The sequence below is a fragment of the Arachis duranensis genome, chromosome 8 (genome assembly GCF_000817695.3).
Source record: "Arachis duranensis cultivar V14167 chromosome 8, aradu.V14167.gnm2.J7QH, whole genome shotgun sequence".
NCBI lineage: Eukaryota > Viridiplantae > Streptophyta > Magnoliopsida > Fabales > Fabaceae > Arachis > Arachis duranensis.
The window spans coordinates 10,273,622-10,292,381 of NC_029779.3; the positions used below are offsets into that span (position 1 = coordinate 10,273,622).

General features: G+C 36.0%; 3 protein-coding genes across 3 annotated transcripts; 2 read left to right on the forward strand and 1 right to left on the reverse strand.

The window, feature by feature from the left end:
• The first annotated feature begins 9,215 nt into the window (after positions 1–9,215).
• Positions 9,216–10,011, forward strand: LOC107460682 (acetyltransferase At1g77540). The gene is made up of 2 exons (XM_016079066.2): positions 9,216–9,616; positions 9,741–10,011. Exons 1-2 carry the CDS (start codon positions 9,344–9,346, stop codon positions 9,804–9,806), a joined length of 339 nt encoding a protein of 112 aa, XP_015934552.1. The 5' UTR covers positions 9,216–9,343; the 3' UTR covers positions 9,807–10,011.
• Positions 10,012–10,319: 308 nt separating this feature from the next.
• On the reverse strand, positions 10,320–14,481 carry LOC107460717 (F-box protein 7). Its single transcript, XM_016079106.3, has 11 exons — positions 14,319–14,481; positions 13,961–14,047; positions 13,759–13,871; positions 13,170–13,286; positions 12,989–13,085; positions 12,766–12,839; positions 12,187–12,240; positions 11,993–12,094; positions 11,766–11,824; positions 11,053–11,263; positions 10,320–10,749 (listed from the first exon to the last, which is right to left on the reverse strand). The coding sequence occupies exons 1-11, from the start codon at positions 14,332–14,334 to the stop codon at positions 10,690–10,692; spliced, it is 990 nt and encodes a 329-aa protein (XP_015934592.1). The 5' UTR covers positions 14,335–14,481; the 3' UTR covers positions 10,320–10,689.
• A 3,126-nt stretch (positions 14,482–17,607) lies between these two features.
• LOC107460676 (uncharacterized) lies at positions 17,608–18,555 on the forward strand. The gene has a single exon (XM_016079061.3). The coding sequence runs from the start codon at positions 17,608–17,610 to the stop codon at positions 18,553–18,555; it is 948 nt and encodes a 315-aa protein (XP_015934547.1).
• The last annotated feature ends 205 nt before the right edge of the window (positions 18,556–18,760 follow it).

An 18,760-nucleotide genomic window follows, 5' to 3' on the forward strand; every position in this document is an offset into this window, starting at 1 on the left:
AAAACTCTAAAAGAAGAGTTTGAGATGAAAGATCTTGGAAAGACTAAATTCTGTCTCGGCCTGCAGATCGAGCATACAAAAAATAGGATCTTTATTCATCAAACAACATATACAAAAAAGATCTTGAAGAGCTTTTATATGGATAAGTCACATCCATTAAGTACCCCAATAATCGTAAGGTCTTTGAATGTGGAAAAGGATTAATTCCGTCCTAAAAAAGAAAATGAAGATATCCTTGGTCCTGAAGTACCATATCTTAGTGCCATTGGAGCGCTAATGTATCTTGCTAATAATACGCAACTTGACATATCATTCGCGGTAAATTTACTAGCAAGGTATAGTTCTTTTCTAACCAGAAGACATTGGAGTGGAATCAAGCAAATCTTTCGATATCTTCATGGAATGGTTGATATGGGATTGTTTTATCCATATGGATCAAAGTCACAACTAGTTGGCTATGCAGATGCTGAATACTTGTCTGATCCACACAAAGGGAGATCTCAATTAGGATACCTGTTTACATATGGTGGTACAGCTATATCATGGAGGTCCACGAAACAGACGATTGCTGCAATATCTTCTAATCATGCCGAAATACTAGCGATACATAAAGCTAGTCGCGAGTGTTTTTGGCTCAGAAGTTTGATCCAATATATTCTGTCATCATGCGGACTGATTGATCATAAGATAGCTCCAACTGTCCTGTTTGAAGATAATACAACATGCATTACTCAGTTTAAAGGCGGATACATCAAAGGTGATAGAACAAAGCATATTTCTCCCAAATTCTTCTTCACTCATGATTTTCAAAATCAAGGAACAATTGATGTCCAACAGATCCGTTCAAGTGACAATCTGGCAGATTTATTTACAAAGTCACTCCCAAAATTCTCCTTTGAAAGATTGGTACATGAGATTGGGATGCGCCGATTTCGAGACATTAAATGATGTCGACAAGAGGGGGAGACTGTACTCTTTTTTCCTTGGTCAATTTTTTTTTCCTATTGGGTTTTTCTTGACAAGGTTTTTAATGAGACAGTCCCCATCACAAAGGATATTGTACTCTTTTTCCTTCATTAAGGTTTTTTCGTACTAGATTTTTCTTTAGTAAGGTTTTAATGAGGCATATTTCTAAATGGTCATCCAAAGGGGAGTGTTGTGATAAGAATGAGACGTGAATGTCCATTTCCTATATGAGGCTTACATTCTCAAGGGAGAATGGAATTAATGAAGGTTGAAAATATTCCTTTTGTATGCCTATAAATAGGAGGTTAAGCCTCCGTTGATGTTACACAACAACAAATACTATTCTCTCTCTTTATACACAAGCAATAATAATCTTTCTTCTTTCTCTTTGATATTACTAATTTTTATTCTCTCTTTATGTATCTTACTATAATATTAGTAAATATACTAATCATATTTATTATATTGTGATAATAATTGTGGTGAATATTACTATTAAAGTTATATAATTATACTTTTATATTTAGTACCTCTTCCTTATTTATTTATTTTACAACGGTTTTTAGTATAATTGGTAATATTCAAAAAAATTTATCTTAGAATATATATTTTGCCCTCACTCTTAAAATATTTTGGATCCGTCATTATTAGTTATTTAAAATTTGATTTTGAGATTTATTATATATATTTAATTTTTTTAATTTATAAAATGGTAAATCTTATTCCATTCAAACAACTTGAAATTAGATCGAATCAATTTTTTTTAAAAAAAATCAAATCCAAAACACACTATAAATAAAATTAGGGGCAATTTACTTAAATAAATAGAATGGGAGAATTCTTTACCTAAATGTGCAATCTGTTTGTTGTTACGTGTATGTGCAAAACCCGATTTATATGTAATCCGTGGTAACCCACCACGGTTTCTAAACATGCATAAACCGTGGCAGGTCACAGCGGATTAGGAGCAAAGTTGTTTATGTGTAAACCGTGGTAGGTCACCACGGTTTACGAAGAAAAATTGGCAAGCATAAACCGTGGAGAGTCACCACGGTTTATGAGGAAATTTTGTTGAACATAAAACCCGGTAACCCACCGTGGTTTATGTGTGTGTACATATATAAGTAATCCGCTGAAGGCAGGGACGGATTCATTTGGGACATCAGGAAAGATAGGAGGTTGTTGTAGTGTTGAGAGAATTTGGAAAAAGTTTGGAGGTGTGAAGGAGTAGTGGGTGGTGGAGCCAATGGAGGATGAGGATCGCTTGTACCGACTAAATGGCATCGCTCACGTGGCAGGATATATCGACGAAGAGGTTAGTTACTATTATTGTTATTATTATTGTTATTAAATTTAATTCTAATATAGCAATTGATATTATTAGGAATATTGTTAGTAAAAAGATTTTATTATGTTTATTTGTTTTGTGATTCTGATTAATATTATTTACATAAATATTGATATTATTATGGTTATTGTCAATAAGAATGCGAGCCGTTTATTAATGTTGTCTACGTAAATGTTAATATTATTATCGGTATTGTTAGTAATGCATATTTTATTATGCTTATTTATCTTCTTAGTGTGGTTAATAGTATTTTTGTACAATATTTTATTATAATATACACCTTTGAGGATTCTAATTAGTTATGTTATATGTTTCTGTCCAGTAGGGACTTTGTTAGTTTATGTATTGAGCATGCTAGTTAGTTTATGTATTGGGCATGCTAGTTAGTATTTATGGCTTTCAGACTTATGTTAAATATTATTTATCTTTTGACCAAGTACTTTAACCGGTTTCAGATTATTTGATGTGTTCCTCTATGGTTTATATTATAATGCACATTATGAAAGATGTCTAAAGTGGTTTAATGAAACAGGTAAAATAACAGGAGTTTATATTATAATGCACATTACTAAGATTATCTAGACCATGAAATAACTTAAACAGCATAGAAGGGGGGTTACACGACATGAGATCTACGCATCCCCTCCACCACTTTGTATTCGCTGGTGACAGTTCCTTCGCGTATGCCCAGGCTGACGGCATAGCCCACAACGCTTCGGCTGATTCTCTTGAGACTGATCCATGCTTCCACGGATCCTGGTTGCCTTTGGACGACCTTCCTTTGCACGCCGCATATTAGGGTCAGGAATGATGGTTGGGCCAGCATATGGAGGCCATAGGCCTTCAGGGATAGGTGGGAGAAACCCCTGCTTGTAAACGTTGAACACCTCACTCATCCGATACACTTCGTGAACATATGACGCCCAGTTTAGCCGGGAGTAGGCGCAACAGGCGATGGCGTGGCAACAAGGATAATGCAGCGCCTGGAAGTGGCCACAGTCGCATCGGTGATCTTTAAGGGAAACTCTATAGCTACCAAGCGAGAACGTCCCCGTTGGTGTTGTCTCAGCGACGGTGTACTCGGACTGATGCCTGTCGTATAATGTCACAGTGAAGCACCTAGAGTTTCTTAGGTTCCAATCAATAGCCTTGAGCAATGCCTGACAGAATTCATGGCCAGATCCGAGTTGTGCCTCTGTTGTCTGTCCCCGTACCACAAATAGCTGAGCAAGCCTCCCGTAGGTTGACTTAACCAACGATGTGATCGGCAGGTTGCGAGTTCCCTTTAGCACGGAGTTCACACATTCACTGATGTTTGTGGTCATGTGCCCGAACCGTCGACCAGCATCCTCATGTTGGGTCCATTTGTCATACTCCATACGGTTGGCCCAGTCACACATTGCTGGATTCTCAGTCCGCATGATGTCGAACCAGTAGTAAAACTCTGCCTCAGTCTTGGCGTAGGCAGCATTGACCAGCAACCACCTTGAGTCCTTACCTTTGAACGTTAGGGCGAAATTCGCAGCCACATGCCTTATACAGTAGGCCCGGAAAGCACGAGGAGGCAGCCATCCAGTCTCAGGTGCCTCAAGCGCTGCCTTGATCCCATTATGCCTGTCTGAGATAACAAGGATACCCTCCTGAGGAGTCACATGCTCTCGAAGATTGGACAAGAAGAATGACCACGACTCTGCATTTTCGCCCTCCACAAGGGCAAATGCTATCGGGAGGATGTTCGAGTTCCCGTCCTGAGCTATCGCCAACAGCAGCGTCCCTCCATACTTCCCATACAAGTGGGTACCATCAATACTGACGAGGGGCTTGCAATGCCGGAATGCCTCGATACACGGTGAAAATGTCCAGAAAAGCCGGTGAAAGTACACCGTCGACTCATCAACCCCACCACCAATCTGAACAGGAGACGTCTTCAGCACCGTGATTGTTCCCGGCATTGTTGCCTGGATCCCTAGCATCCAACGGGGCAACTCCGCGTAAGACTCTTCCCAATCTCCATATATTTGTGCCACTGCCTTCTGCTTAGCCATCCAAACCTTCCTGTAACTAGGCCTGAAACCGTAATCAGCTTCTGTCGCTTGTTGAAGTACCTTTACCATCACCGCAGCATCCGCCCTAACCATAGGAAGAATCCTCGCACATATAACGTGATAATCCAGTTGACGGTGATCACTTGAAATAGAAGTTGCGAGGCACGTGTGTGGCCCATTGTACCTCCTAACCTCCCAAGTCCCCTTTCGTGCACGAAGCGCTACACGAATCAACCAAGTACAACCCTTGCCGAATTCCTTGCATTTTCCATGATACTTCAAATGATCCGATTCGATGACTCTGTACTCAACACCTCGCCGGATGCTATAGTCCTTCACACTCAGCACAGCTTCATCTTTACTCTGAAATGATTGCCCAATCTCAAATTCTGTAGAAGATCTCCCCACTCTGTTACCATTGTCTTCCTGTTGACCAAGAGCTTCCAAGTTTAGTGTGGAGAAGTGTGGAGGGTACTGATGAGAACCAGAACTTGAAGGCCGATGCTGCGCATGTGGATCGCCACCTGTGTCATCGTCGCTGTCACCATCGATATGAACAGGCTCCTGGTCAGACTCATCGTCACGCATTGCATTCTCTACCTGATCAGGTCCACCAAATTCTTCGAAATAAAGTACGAGGCCACCACCGGTGCCCACAATGTTGGGAGGCTCAATTACTGCTGCATACTCCAAAGGTACAGAGCCAACAACCTCTGTTCGGTCTAAATCAGCCGCAAAAGAAGGTGATTGAACCGGCGGAAGATACGGTCTGACCGCAGGCATCGAACTAGATGCACCACCCGCGGAAGCTGGGCAAGGAACTGGAGCGGATGCCCCAGAACTATCGACACCAACCTCCAACTTCGCGAACAACTCATGGATTCTGATCTCCGGAAAACTCCTTACACAGTAGAACAGAACCCTAATATCTTCATCAGCCTTAACCGCAAAGGTTTCATACTGAACACCGGTCGAGACAACCGCCATGGGAATCTTGTAGAATAGTTTCTTCACCCATTTGCAACCCAACACACCAAACTTCTCCAAGATGCTGTTCTTCAAGTCTGACAAACTCATCGACAAACTGATAAAAATACTTAGTGGTTCTCTGTCGGTGAACTTCACACCTTGGCTTTTGCTTTTTTTTATTTTTCCAGAGCAATGCACCAGGGCAAGAAAGCTCTCTTCCTCACTAGCCATTGTGAGAATGATCTCTTATGGAGCTTGAATCACCCACATATATATAGAATTCCCGTCATAGTAAACCGTGGAAACCTACCAGGTTTTCTGCCCATTATTCAACATAAACCGTGGTAACCCACAGGGGTTTTATGTGATGCAAACTTTCCTCATAAACCGTGGTGACTCACCACGGTTTATGCTTGCCAAATTTCCTTCGTAAACCGTGGTGACCTACCACGGTTTACACATACACAATATTGCTCCTAATCCGCTGGGACCTGCCACGATTTATGCATGCTTAGAAACCGTGGTGGGTTGCCACGGATTATATATAAATCGGGTTTTGCACATACACGTAACAACAAACAGTTTTGCACATTTACGTAAAGAATTCTCCCATTCTATTTATTTAAGTAAATTGCCCTAAAATTAGTATTTAAATTAGGTGAATTTTTTTTCCAAACAATCCATTCAACATCACAAACACCCCTACTCCATAATATCTGAATGGACACTTGGCAGTAACTCAGATTAACTAACTCCACCTTGTTCCCAACCTCACAAGTTATTTTTACCTTAGTTTTCAACTCATTCACACACAAGAAACTTTAAGTAATTTTTTGGGTTAAGAGCTTGTATGGGCGTTATTTTTTAAAAAATCTTGTTTTAAATAATATTTTTTTTAAAAAATTTTATAAAAATAAAAGTAATTTTATGTTTGAATATCTCATTTTAAAATATTTTTTTATTTATCAATTATATTGGGATAAAATAAGATAAAAGTACTTTTTTATTTATTTATTACGTGAAAAATATTTTTTTTAATTTAAAAAAAAAATATAAATTGCAGCTTCTCAAAAAAGATATTTTTTATTTTTATAGTACTTTTACTTTTATTTAGGGGTGGAAACAGGTCAGACCAGACCAAACTTTGTTCTTAACAGGACTGGCCGTAGTCAATTACTCTGAGTCTGGCCTGCAGCCTACTATAGGCTTTTTGTAAAGTGTTAAGTCTGGCCTGTTATTCAGCCTGACCTGGCCTGAAACCTATTAAAAGGCTTGATAATTTTTTTTAAAAAAAATATTTTTAAAAAAAATATTGTTTATTAATAATAATAAAAATATTTATATATGTAATTATGTATTAACAAGTCCAAGTAGGTCTGACAGGCCAATAAGGCTAATTAGTGAGCCTAGATCTAGCCTATTAATATAATAAGACTTTTATAAAAACTTGAGCCTGTGCCTATTTTATAACTGGCCAGGTCAAACACAGGCCAGGCTACAGGCCCTGTCAGGCCGTCTGGCATTTTTTTACCCCTACTTTTACTATTAGAAATTTGTCAAATACACTAAAAAAAGATATTTGTTCATTGAAAAATATCTTTTTTACCAATTTAATGGCACCCAAACAAGTACTAAGTACGATTTTAGTTTTTAAGGTATAAACCGATTTTTTTTGTTTTCATCCCTTTTTTTATACAAAATCGTCTAAAAACTAAGTTTTAAAATCGTCTTTTTCACTTAAATATTAAAATTTTGAACCAAATTATTTATAATAAAAAAATTATAAAAAAAAAAAAAGAAAAAAAAAAGAGAAATAGAGTATTTCTGTTCCTACAAAGGGAAAGGGAAGAAGAAGAAAGAGGAAGGAAAGAAGAAGAAGCTGTCCGCGATCTACCTTTACTTCTGCTTCCGCCGTCACTTCTGCACAATTTTAGTTCCTAAGGTAAAGGCGATTTTAAAATCAACTTAAATCTTAGAGACGATTTTGTATGTAAAATAAAGGTTAAGAACGAAAAAAAATTTCAACCTATACTTTAAAGACCAAAATTGTACTTATCCCTAATTTTTTTAACCATCTGCATACCAATATATCTCGTATTTATTTTATATTTATTTATTTTGATTTTAAATTAATTTTGTAATTGCTGTTAGACAATTGTATAACTTTAAATATTTTTTTAATTAATAAATTGAAAATTATTTTTCTTAAATAAATGATATATATAAAGTAGTGTACAAATTAGAATGGTTGATGTTTAATGGTAGTCAATTATTAAAAGTAAAGATAATCTCCTTTTGTTTATTTTTTTGTTTTTTGTTAGTGGATTTGACAACTTCGAGTCCTAGATACCTTAAGGATAATTCCTAATCTTAGGTACAATAACACACCCTCCACTCTTCACATATTTACCATTTTTTCTTTTTCGGTTGCCGTTGATAGGAGTTGAGCTCGAAACCTTTGAGATGGAGAGGGAGCAGAATGCCGTGTGAGCTAAGACTCGTTGGCAAGTGTGATTGAATTAATAAACTTTTTTTTGTGATAAAAGGGGCTAGGCCCAAGAAATAAAAAAATATTAGCTACGGTCTTTAATTACATTAAGAGTGTGAGGGAGTACAATCTCGTGAACATCTTTTTGTAATAGCATTTCTAAATTTTTGGGAGTTATGTCAAGGAACCTAAGTCTTAAATCCCCATTCAAGCTTCTCCTTGCCAACCAGTTAGCACTTCGATTAGCTTCTCTGTAAATATGGCAGAACTTTAACTTCCATGGTGTTTGTTTCATTTTAACAATTTACAATAATGTTAGGGAACCAAGATGGTTCCAACAAAAAATCAGCCAAATACTTTTTGGTGAATCCAAAACCTCTACGCGGATGGTGCTTATGTTAGGTATTAGGATATTTTTTTTTCTTTGTAAATTGGATAGTTCTGAATCTATTTTCTGATTTATCATGTTTTAGGCATTTGGAGAGAAGGTGGGTGAAGAAATGAAAGCTAATAGTTTCCGTGATTCACATTGCAATGATACTCAACGTATCTCCTCCTAATTTGAACCTGGTGAAACATTTAATAACCAATATTTTAAATCATAAATAAATAAAACTAATTACTATATTTATAATTAATTAAGTTATTCTATTCTTGACTGATTTGGAGTTGGTTTCATAAACTTCTTCTTTCTCTTATTGTTTCATGATAGATCTGATTAATTCCACTTTCTTTGGTGATAGACCTAAGAACTTCTTCTGCATGATTTTTCACAATGACTCGGCGCATGCCCATGTCCCAAGCCATCCGCAACCCATGGAGAATCTCAAGCATCTCCGCTTACTTTGAACTGCAATAACTTGTGTTAGCTTTAAATTCACCAATTTACTCTTCCAAGTAAGTGTGCAACACACCTCCACATCCTGCTTTTTATGTTCAGTTGTTAAATGCTCTATCTGTATTAAGTTTGATCTACTCCTGGAGTGGTGATTTCCAATTTATCTATATCTATTTTGTTATTGTTCCTATTTTGTTATTGTTCTTACTATCTGTGACTGTTTTTTATTTATAAGTGCTTACTTATAATTTGTAATGTATTCTAGAATTTAGAATTTAAGATTGTTAGATCTAGAGTACAAAAGGTTGAGAATTTTCTAACATTTTTATTTCCAGATCCACTAACAAATAGTTAGAAAGACATTTATCCATTCATATTGAGAGTCCTTCCCATATTTGTTTATTAGATTATTCACTATGCATTCCTCTAAATCTGATTCAAAAAAGTGGGGACAGCTCCAGGAATTAATAAACTACTCTCACCTAAAAGGCTAAAAGTACTTGAATCTCATCCCCAAGCTCAAAGTTGTTTTTCTACAAGTTCAACTTTCTTTACGTGGGCCAACAGTGAATATGGAAGGCCCAATGTTAATTATGGTCCATGAAGACAAAGAATAGTGTTGGGTAGTCGTTTATTATACCATCCAGCGAGTGGCGAGAGAGGGCGTTGAGTTGAGTGTAAACGAAACAATGGCAACGAAATCGGAATCGGAAGGTAGCGGCGGCGGGAAGGTAGTTCCTGTGATCGTGTGGAACGAGGGGCTTAGAAGGTTCGAGACGGAAGACAAGGAGGCTTACGTGGAGTATGTGCTCAGAGATAATGGTAACGTCATGGATTTGATCCACACCTTTGTGCCTTCTTCAAAGAGGGGGCTCGGTTTAGCTTCCCACCTTTGCGTCGCTGCTTTCCAACACGCTAAGTCTCACTCGTTATCAATCATCCCTACCTGTTCCTATGTCTCTGTGAGTTCAATCTTCCTCAATTTCATTCCTTTAATTCCACAAATATAGCAATTGTTCAACCTATTTTTCATGTTGCCCAAAAAAATTAAGGTAAATAATTGACAAGATGTGTTGACTCTGGCAGGAGACATTTCTTCCGCGGAATCCATCTTGGAATTCTGTCCTGTACAATGGAGCTGGAAAAATATAGCATCTAAGCTTAACAGTTACGCAAGCATCTTGCTCGTACTAGTTCTACCATTCGAAACTATGCTTCTAACAGTGCATTTTGCTGTATTAAATAAATATAATAACCTTTGAGAATGAACTTTCTGTTGGTAACTGATAAGTATACTATATTTGTAATAAATCTGCAACAAGTATGCTCTTATTATGTAGCTTTGTGATTCATAATATCATAATTTATGATTTTATTATACAAGTATGCACTAAAAATCTGAATCTAAAATATCTAATATTTTATAAAAGGTTTTTATTATGCACTGTAAATAAAATTGATTATTTTTATTATTTTACTATGTCAATTGTCAACTTTGATTATTCTAATATTTAATTATTTAATTAAAATATATTAATGTCTATAAATATATACAAAAATATTGTCCGTTGATTTTCATTTAGTGCTACTTTTGGTTAAGTTGATGCATCATGCATAAATGCAAAATACTTGCGCCATTAAAAAAAAAAAAGTGCACGGCTCATCTACAAAAAACTCGTAAATCAAAATCATACCCATTATAATCTTTTCCACATAGCTGTTCCTGTAAGTTTGTTTTACCTCTCATAAAAAGCAGCTATGATCTAGGGAAGAGTCTACAACGGAATCCATGTTTCGTGGTGCATTACAATTATTCTTCGTGTTCTGTACAAACCGGTATTTTAAGGGTAATAACATCCCATATAAGTGCATAAAGCAGAACAAAAGTATCATTCCACAGCGCAGATCAAGAATCAATCCCTCAGACCCTGACCATTGTCATCAATACATATGTACATATAAATTCCCATAACCTTAGCATTGGAACTTAAGGAATATTTACAAATGAACCAAGCCTGTTATGCAGCAGCACCATTCAACCAGGTACATAATAATCCATTTTTTCCACAGGAAGATTGAATACTGATGTCTCCACCTATACAAAAAAGAAAAATATTAAGGTGTAATCACTAATCAGATTTCTGAGAGCAAGGTGTCCTAGCATTTATGTTAACATTCCCCTCTATCAAGAGAAAAGTAATTTTAAGAAATATAAGTAACTAATATGTATTCTTATCAAGTAGAGGTCTTATTTTTAACAGCTAAGCGGTAAAAACTTTAGGTTTTAATATTCAGACAAACAAAGTGGGAAGCAGGGGCTCAATATTAATATTTTACTCAACTGGTAACTCAAGCCTGAAAATCAATGGGCAAAAAAGTTACAGAAAAAGGAAGTTACCTGGTCAAATGGAACAAAGACAAAAGGAGTCATGCCCCTCTTATGTGAGACTGCAGGCACATCTGGGTTGTGTGTTTCATCATCCCGCCATCCTTCAACTACACCAAGAATGTCCTCCTCGGGTGCACTTGCCTCGCTATTGTTCACACCACTCGTGACAAGCGAAATCAAATCCATCCGATTGTTGGCCCCTGGAGTTGTTCCTCTAACACTACATCATAGGTAGATCCACAAAAGAAAGTTGATTGAAAACAGGAAGTAAACCTCTCATTATTAGGAAATAAGTTCCAAGGGAATTTAAAATTATCAGGGAAAATGCAAAATACAAAAGCAGCATACTTCTCTTCCTCTAAAAACAAAATAATTTTCAAAGAACTTCTACATTCAATTCTGTTTACTATTCAATCCTTACCACAAAGGATACTACTTTTTCTAGCTTATTTGAGATAAGATGTGGGAGGGAAGCAAGTTGAGGCAACTGTTTAAGTGGCATCAATTATGGATCGACGAACTCAAGAATCAAAACAACTTTCAGATTATCAAAGTTAAAAATTTCTCTGAACTCACCATCTCATCCCCCACCATTTGAAGATGATTTAACGAATATTTAATCTAATCTCTTTCCTAGCAATAGCCCGCATGTAATGGTGCATCAAATTCATTAATGCTAACACAAATTTTCAATAACAAGTTATTAAGGCCTTATAAAATACCTCAAGCGAATTCTCAAGACAGTAGGTCGCATGCCTGGATACAAGACAGCAGCTTCAACCTGCAATGGTAGTTTCAATTGAAATTTGACTCAACATCTATGTAAAGAAATATGGCTATTATGTAAAACGTACTAGAAGGAAAGAAAGTGTTTACTCCTTAAAAAGCAATAGAGATTAAAGAGCAGGAAAAACTAAATTACATAGTTTGGCAAAAATTACAACTTCACCTTGTCATCTGATAATGTGTAGTGGCCACCAAAAACAGAGTCTACTTTAGATGATCGAAAGTTCATGAACTTCACCACATCCTTGATCTTTTGAGAAGAATTCTAGACAACACAATATTAACATCTAAAGCAATTAGATGTAATAGAAGCCAAAAACATATATTCAACTACATTCAGACATCATGAATCACAACCTTATAAAGAAATCGCCCAGAAGGGAAAAATCTCATGTACCGGAAATAGCAGACCTGCAGAGGACACAAACAATTATTATCAAAACGTAAATATGCAAATACAGAAAACACCAAACAAAATTTACTTACAGGTTCCTAATACAAAGTCCTTATTCATACACAAAAACTCTAGGACAACAAATAGGCTTAAAGCCACCTAAGAGGTTCTGGAGTTTCATGGACTAACAAGAAGGTAATATCTTAGGCTTATGGTATATTGCCCTTTACCTCTTAAGAAGGCTTACAATAGGACAACACTAGGATCCTATGCTAGGATTTATAAAATCACAAAAAAACATGAGAGTAGTGGTTCAATGTTCAAGACCATTTAAATTACTGATGGAGCGAATTTTCTAAGAATGGTACAGAACTTCTAATTTGTTTATGACTAGGCACACTTCTGAAGAATTAGTCCCAGAAGCCATAAATAAGAAATAGTTCAAATAATTCATGCTACTTAATAGCAAGGAAATAAAGATTAACAATAGAAATAATCATAATGCACATTTCCTAGCGACACACAGAGATATAAACGCATACCAGATGAACTGGATTAGTAATTTTCCACTCTGCAACTCCGGCTCGAATGTAGGTATTTCTACTCACATAAATACCTGACATGTGGAAGCATAAGAAGGCACCAGCTTGATTACATTAAAATGCAAGGGAAGAGAAAAAAAGGACTGAACCATCACATGTTTCCAATTAATATATTGAAAGGAGCAGTCAATAAGGTCACCCAATAAGAGATTGTTGTCCTTACCATCAGTTCGCAACCTTGGTCGTGAGAGCCACATTTTACGCCATGAGCCATCATATTTTGATTGAAGAATTCTATAGTTTTCTACCACTCCAGAGAGCTTCATAAAAGAGACTCCAAAATTAGAACTTAAGATCTTTATGTGCAGTCAAACCTCCACATTCAAAAGCTCTAGCAAGTTTACCTGCCAAGCCTTCAAGCATGCAACGCGCCAAAATACAGGGTTACGAATTGTGTACCTCCATTTTCGACACACACAAGATGCCTTTCCCAAGTCATATGGAGTCATTCGAGCAAAGACCTATAAATATACATTCAATATATCTGTTTCTGAGAGTTTTTTCTCGTATGTAATTACAGAACTTTCAGCATAAGAATATCCATTCATCTAACGGCTCAAAAATCACTGAAAAGACCTTAAAGAGATATCGATATACGTCCTGACAAGTTAAAGATCTATGTTATTCGTACTATGGTTCTTATTTTAAGAATAGTTTCTACTCCCAAATCTAAAGGCTGTACCACGAAGGACAATGCAAAAACATCATATTAACTTAGTTTTCTAAAGTGTCAAATGTGGGTGTGCAGGAAATCATTTCAAGAATATGAAAATGATTCTTCTCAGGATTGCAATATATGGCAGACCGGGGAGACGATCTGTGAAGTTTCTCCTTTTTTTTTTTTTTGTGGTCACATTTCGATTTCCCCAATCAATAAAATTTTCATCTAGCCATCGACTGAAGACAAACTATAACTTGATGATGTGAAACTACCTCAAAAAGCAGCTCATCTGGTAAGCATTGGTGAATGAGTGCAGATTCCACATAAGGCTTTCTACTTGCACTTCCAAATGGCGCCACAGGTCTCACATTAACTCCATAAAGATCTGAAACAAACACATAGAAATATTAAAAATCATAAATTTAAAGAAGAAAAAACGGGTAAGGGGAAACATAATTGCAGCTTCGGACATACCAAGCCATGGCCTCCTCGTAATAAAGTAATCAACAGTCCTCAACCTCAAAACTGACTCAAGTTCAGAAGGAACTGATAACGCAAAATCTGCACCATAAAAAAAAATCATACAGTTAAATATTCATTGTGTATCAAATCATCAACAACACCGACTCAGATAAGCTCAAGGTTAATCACAAAGCAATTGATTTCAATAGAATGGCCATTCAGCTGGAGAATTGATCTTAAATTCTTAATTAATAAAAAATTAGGATAAATACATATCAAAATCAATAAAAATTAAAAACTGTTGACAAAAAAGAATATTGAGAAATCCAGAAGATGAGGCGCGAACTGGAGAGAGAGAAGAGAAGTGTACCTGAACTTGAGGCCATAGAAACATGAGAGTGAGGACGATTCCACGAATTTGTGAAGAAGGGCGAAATGAGAAGAAAGAGAAACGATAAGAGAAGTTACGAGAAACAAAAAATAAAAGAGAGTAGGCTGAGAATCTTCGAAGGATTAATTGAACCGACGAACCCAAAACGACGGCGTATGGATGATTAGCAAAGTAAGTACGCGCCTTAACACGTTGGCGGCCCCAAATATTAAGATAACTAAACAGTAAACACATCTGGCAGTTAAAACCATTTTAAGACCACTTATATTGGATTCCCCTCTTTTATTCTCTCTCAAAAACAGAATGTACATTTTCTTTTTTGGGCCAATAAAACGAATACAACGCAGATTGCGACCACATACATTCATTATCCTTTAAAAACAATTATGCCGAAACTATTGCTTAACGACAAACACTTAAATAAAATTTTGATCAACCAGAAATTGGTGATTTTGCAATAGACCCATCTTTCACTAATGCTCTCTAGTTCTCCTCTTCTACTTATATTATTTTGTGTTCTTTTAATGGTGATTAAAGAAATTTGTCCAGTCCGAACCGACTCTAACTTATTTGGATCGGGTTGAGTAAAAGATTTTAATAACCCAAACCGTATCGAATCTTATTGTTTTTGGTTGGCTTGGTTCTTGATTTGCTGAAAAACTTGAACAAAAACGGTACGTTCACATGAAAACTTCAAAATTATGGATTCACTATCTCACATTCTCATCCATTGAAGTGCCTAAGAAATTGGTCGCTCTACTCGACAAAAATACCAGATTTTTGTCCAAAGCGATTTGGGTGTTTCCTAACTTTTTTTTATACTATTTTTTCTCACATATTTTTAAAATAAATCCAATATGTGTTTTGAAAAAAGAGTGAGAAGATGGGCTCAAGGACATGTGGAACATAATTGAACTTTAGTATATTTTTGGTCATGGAACTTACATTTTTATCAACCAATAAAATGAAATCTAATATTCATCCAAGAACAATGCCTACTTTTATCATCCAACTTTTAACACATTAGGCTTGATGGAGGCCCAAATATGCATTTCTGCCCCCAGAGACTTGGATCTCAGTAATATCAACATGTGGCCCAATTAGCCTTTTCAAACAGAAAATTATATGTTTTCGGCAAAGGTATTTGCCTTTTTGATAGCTACACCAGGATTGATTCCCAGCAATAAATAACCCACTTATGAAAAATCTTTTTCTTCCCATGATAAAAAGAAAAAAAAAAGAGAAAATTTTTTTTCTTCGGAAGCTTGCAAAAGAATAAAAATTAAAGCTCTTACTTTTTAAACCGGAATAATATCTATATGGAAAATAAAAAGAGGATCGGATCCTCAGCTTATTGCTTTCTGACCTTGCTGTGTCACCACATAAATAAACCGAAAAGAAACAGGGAAAAAAATGTTTTCTACCTAGCAATATTTGATTCTTTGCCTTAAATTAATTCAAGTGCTATATATATGTGGATATCTCGGATTCTCATCATTGCAAAACAATCATCAAAGTTCGTGCTTTTTTTTCTACAATATCCTGTATCCTGATAAATTAAGGACTAATTTATTGTGAATTAGAACTCTATTTAATAATTTGTCATTGATTAATGGGTTACTGCATGCATAAGGCGTAATTCTAATTCCCAACACTTGATTAAGCGAATTAGTGAGCTAATCTGTACTATCAAAATCGAACTGACCCGCTCGATAGAACCGAAAACCCGGTAAATCGGTAACAAAACCGGTTAGGGTGAGCTAGCTAACTGGATAAGAAAAAGAATTGGCGACACCCGATTTGAACCAGTCAGATTTAACGAAAACCAAAGAACCGGTGGATTTGAAAAAAATCCAAACTAGTTCGAACTCTTTTTTTTTCTTCAAGTGAAACGGAGTCGTTTCAATTATTAAAAAAAATTGAAAGCTTGAAAGAAATCCAAGCTCGAAACGACCCAAACCCATTCCCTTTTCCTTTCCCCAAACTCTAAACGGCTGAGACCTGAAATTGAGAGAGACCCGTTCAGCCCTTCTCATTCTCACCGTGCTCTCAGTCTCGCTCTCGCACCACCCGACCACAGCCAGCACCAACTCCACCGAACGGTGCGACATCGTCAGCTATTGCTACTCAGAGTCATCGTCTCGGTGGCTCCTGAGCATCTTGGGTCGTCACTTCCTGTCCTGTGCCGTTGTGTGTCCGTCCTTGTCCTCCTTTTGCCGGTCCGGTCGTCCAGTCGTCCTGTCGTCGTCATCAGCGCTGTACTTCTTCTTCGGTCTCCCTCTTCTCTATTGGCGGTGAATCAGCCATAAGGTATGTATTTTTATTTATTTTTAAAGTATTTAGTATTTCAAATTTTCAATAATTTAGTATTTTAGTTAAAATTAATTGATTAATGGTGTTGATTATCTATGTTGATTATATTTGGTTGATTATAAGTGTATAACTTGTTGATTTCTGTTTGATTTCTGTTAGATTGTTCAATTTTTTGTTTTATGTTGTTGGTGTAATATATTGTTGATTATAGTGTAATATATTCTTGCTATATGTAATATATTGTTGTTATATTTGGTTGATGTTGTATATTATTCTTAATAAATTATTGTTGTGTATTATTCTTGTAGATTAGAAATTTAGGATGGTTTCATCAAATATACCATCAGAAACACCAACTTTCCATGAACAAGAATTAACTCCTGATGGAATAATTGGAACCCAAAAAAATAGCAATAGATAAAAAATTGATCCTGCATCGGCCATTGTAAGCAAGTTGTGAATAAAAAAAACTGTTATGTTATGCATTTATTACGAGAAGCTTATTAGGGGTGGAGGAATTAACCGGGTTAAGTATCATTTGGATGGAAAAGGTGGAGATATTGAGGCATGTCGAAAGGTGCCAGTTGTAGTGAGGCACCAAATCAATCAAAAGATTGAAGATCTTCGAACCAAGAAAAGGAAAACTCAAGAAGAATATGTAGAAAGTTATAATTCTTGTGATGAAGTTGAAAGAGAATTTGATGAGATTAAACGTAATGAGATGTGACAACAACAAAAATCAAGGCTTCCAGCACCTAGCTCTAGAAAATGAAAACAACTCAAGAGATTACAATCTTTTTTTTTTCTATCGGCAGTAACACCTGGAGCTCAACAAACTACCAAAAGTGTTCTCCAAAGTAAAGAAATTGTGGAGAAGTGTGATATTGCTATTGCGAGATGGATGATGGATGCCTCTGTGCTATTTAATGCGGTTAATTCAGCTTATTATTAGACAATGATTGATACTATTGCAAACATAAGTGCAGGGTATAAAGGGCCAAATTATGGAAGAATTTGTGGATATTTGTTGAGTAAATTGGTTGAAGATGTAAAGAAAATGATTGAAGATTATCGTGAAATTTGGAAACAAATTGGATGTATTATCATGGTCGATGGATGGATTGATCGTTGTAGGCATACTTTAATTAATTTCTTGGTTTATTGTCCTAAAGGAACCGCTTTTCTAAAGTCAGTTGATACTTCTCATGTCTTGAAAATTGCTGATACTTTGTTTAAGTTGCTTAAGGATGTTGTATTATTTGTTGGTCCTGAGAATGTTGTACATGTAGTGATGGATAATGCTGCAAATTACGTTGCTATTGGAAGGTTGTTGGAATCAGAGTTTCCTAGATTGTATTGGTCTCCTTATGCAGTACACTTTGTTAATTTGATGTTTGAGGTTATTGAAAAGTTAGAGGAAGTGAGTAAAACTATGTCACAAGCTTCGAAGATTACGAAGTATATCTATAATCATTGCCATCCTTTGTACTTGATGAGAAAGTTCACAGGCAGACGAGAAATACTTCGTCCATTTCCAACTCGATTTGCCACTAATTTCATTACTTTGCAAAGTATTTTAGCTCAAAAAGATGCATTGAGAGATATGGTGACATCTAGAGAATGGACAAACTCAGCTTATACTAGAGAAGTCAAAGCTAAAAAGTTTATGAAACAAGTCTTAGATTCTAAATTTTGGAATCAATGTACTGATATTGTTAAGCTTACTCAACAACTTGTTCGTGTATTGCGTATTGTGGATAGTGAAAATAGAGTTGCAATAGATTTTCTTTATCAAGCTATTTATAAGGTTAGGGAAGAGATGGTGAAGAGGTTTCAAAAAAGAAAGACGGTTGTTGATCCTTATTTAAAGATTTTAACTACACGCTGGGATTTAGAACTTTGAAAAAAACTTCATACTGCTGGTTATTGGTTAAATCCAGCTTTTCGATTTAATGCTGGAGAATTTAAAAAGCACATGTAAACAACTTCTGGCCTACTAGATGTCATTAAGAGATATACTTATGGTGATGCAAATTTGAATTATAAATTGATAAGTGAGATGAGAATATTTAAGAATGTTGAACAAGACTTTGGAAGACAATCTGCAA

Coding starts and splice junctions, on each gene's coding strand:
- LOC107460682 (XM_016079066.2), top strand. CDS start 9,344: ATGGCAACGAAATCGGAATCGGAAGGTAGCGGCGGCGGGAAGGTAGTT. Junction 9,617..9,740: donor CTACCTGTTCCTATGTCTCT/GTGAGTTCAATC, acceptor TGACTCTGGCAG/GAGACATTTCTTCCGCGGAA.
- LOC107460717 (XM_016079106.3), bottom strand. Junction 13,287..13,758: donor CAGATGAGCTGCTTTTTGAG/GTAGTTTCACAT, acceptor GTATATTTATAG/GTCTTTGCTCGAATGACTCC. Junction 11,264..11,765: donor GTCTTGAGAATTCGCTTGAG/GTATTTTATAAG, acceptor CCTATGATGTAG/TGTTAGAGGAACAACTCCAG.
- LOC107460676 (XM_016079061.3), top strand. CDS start 17,608: ATGATTGATACTATTGCAAACATAAGTGCAGGGTATAAAGGGCCAAAT.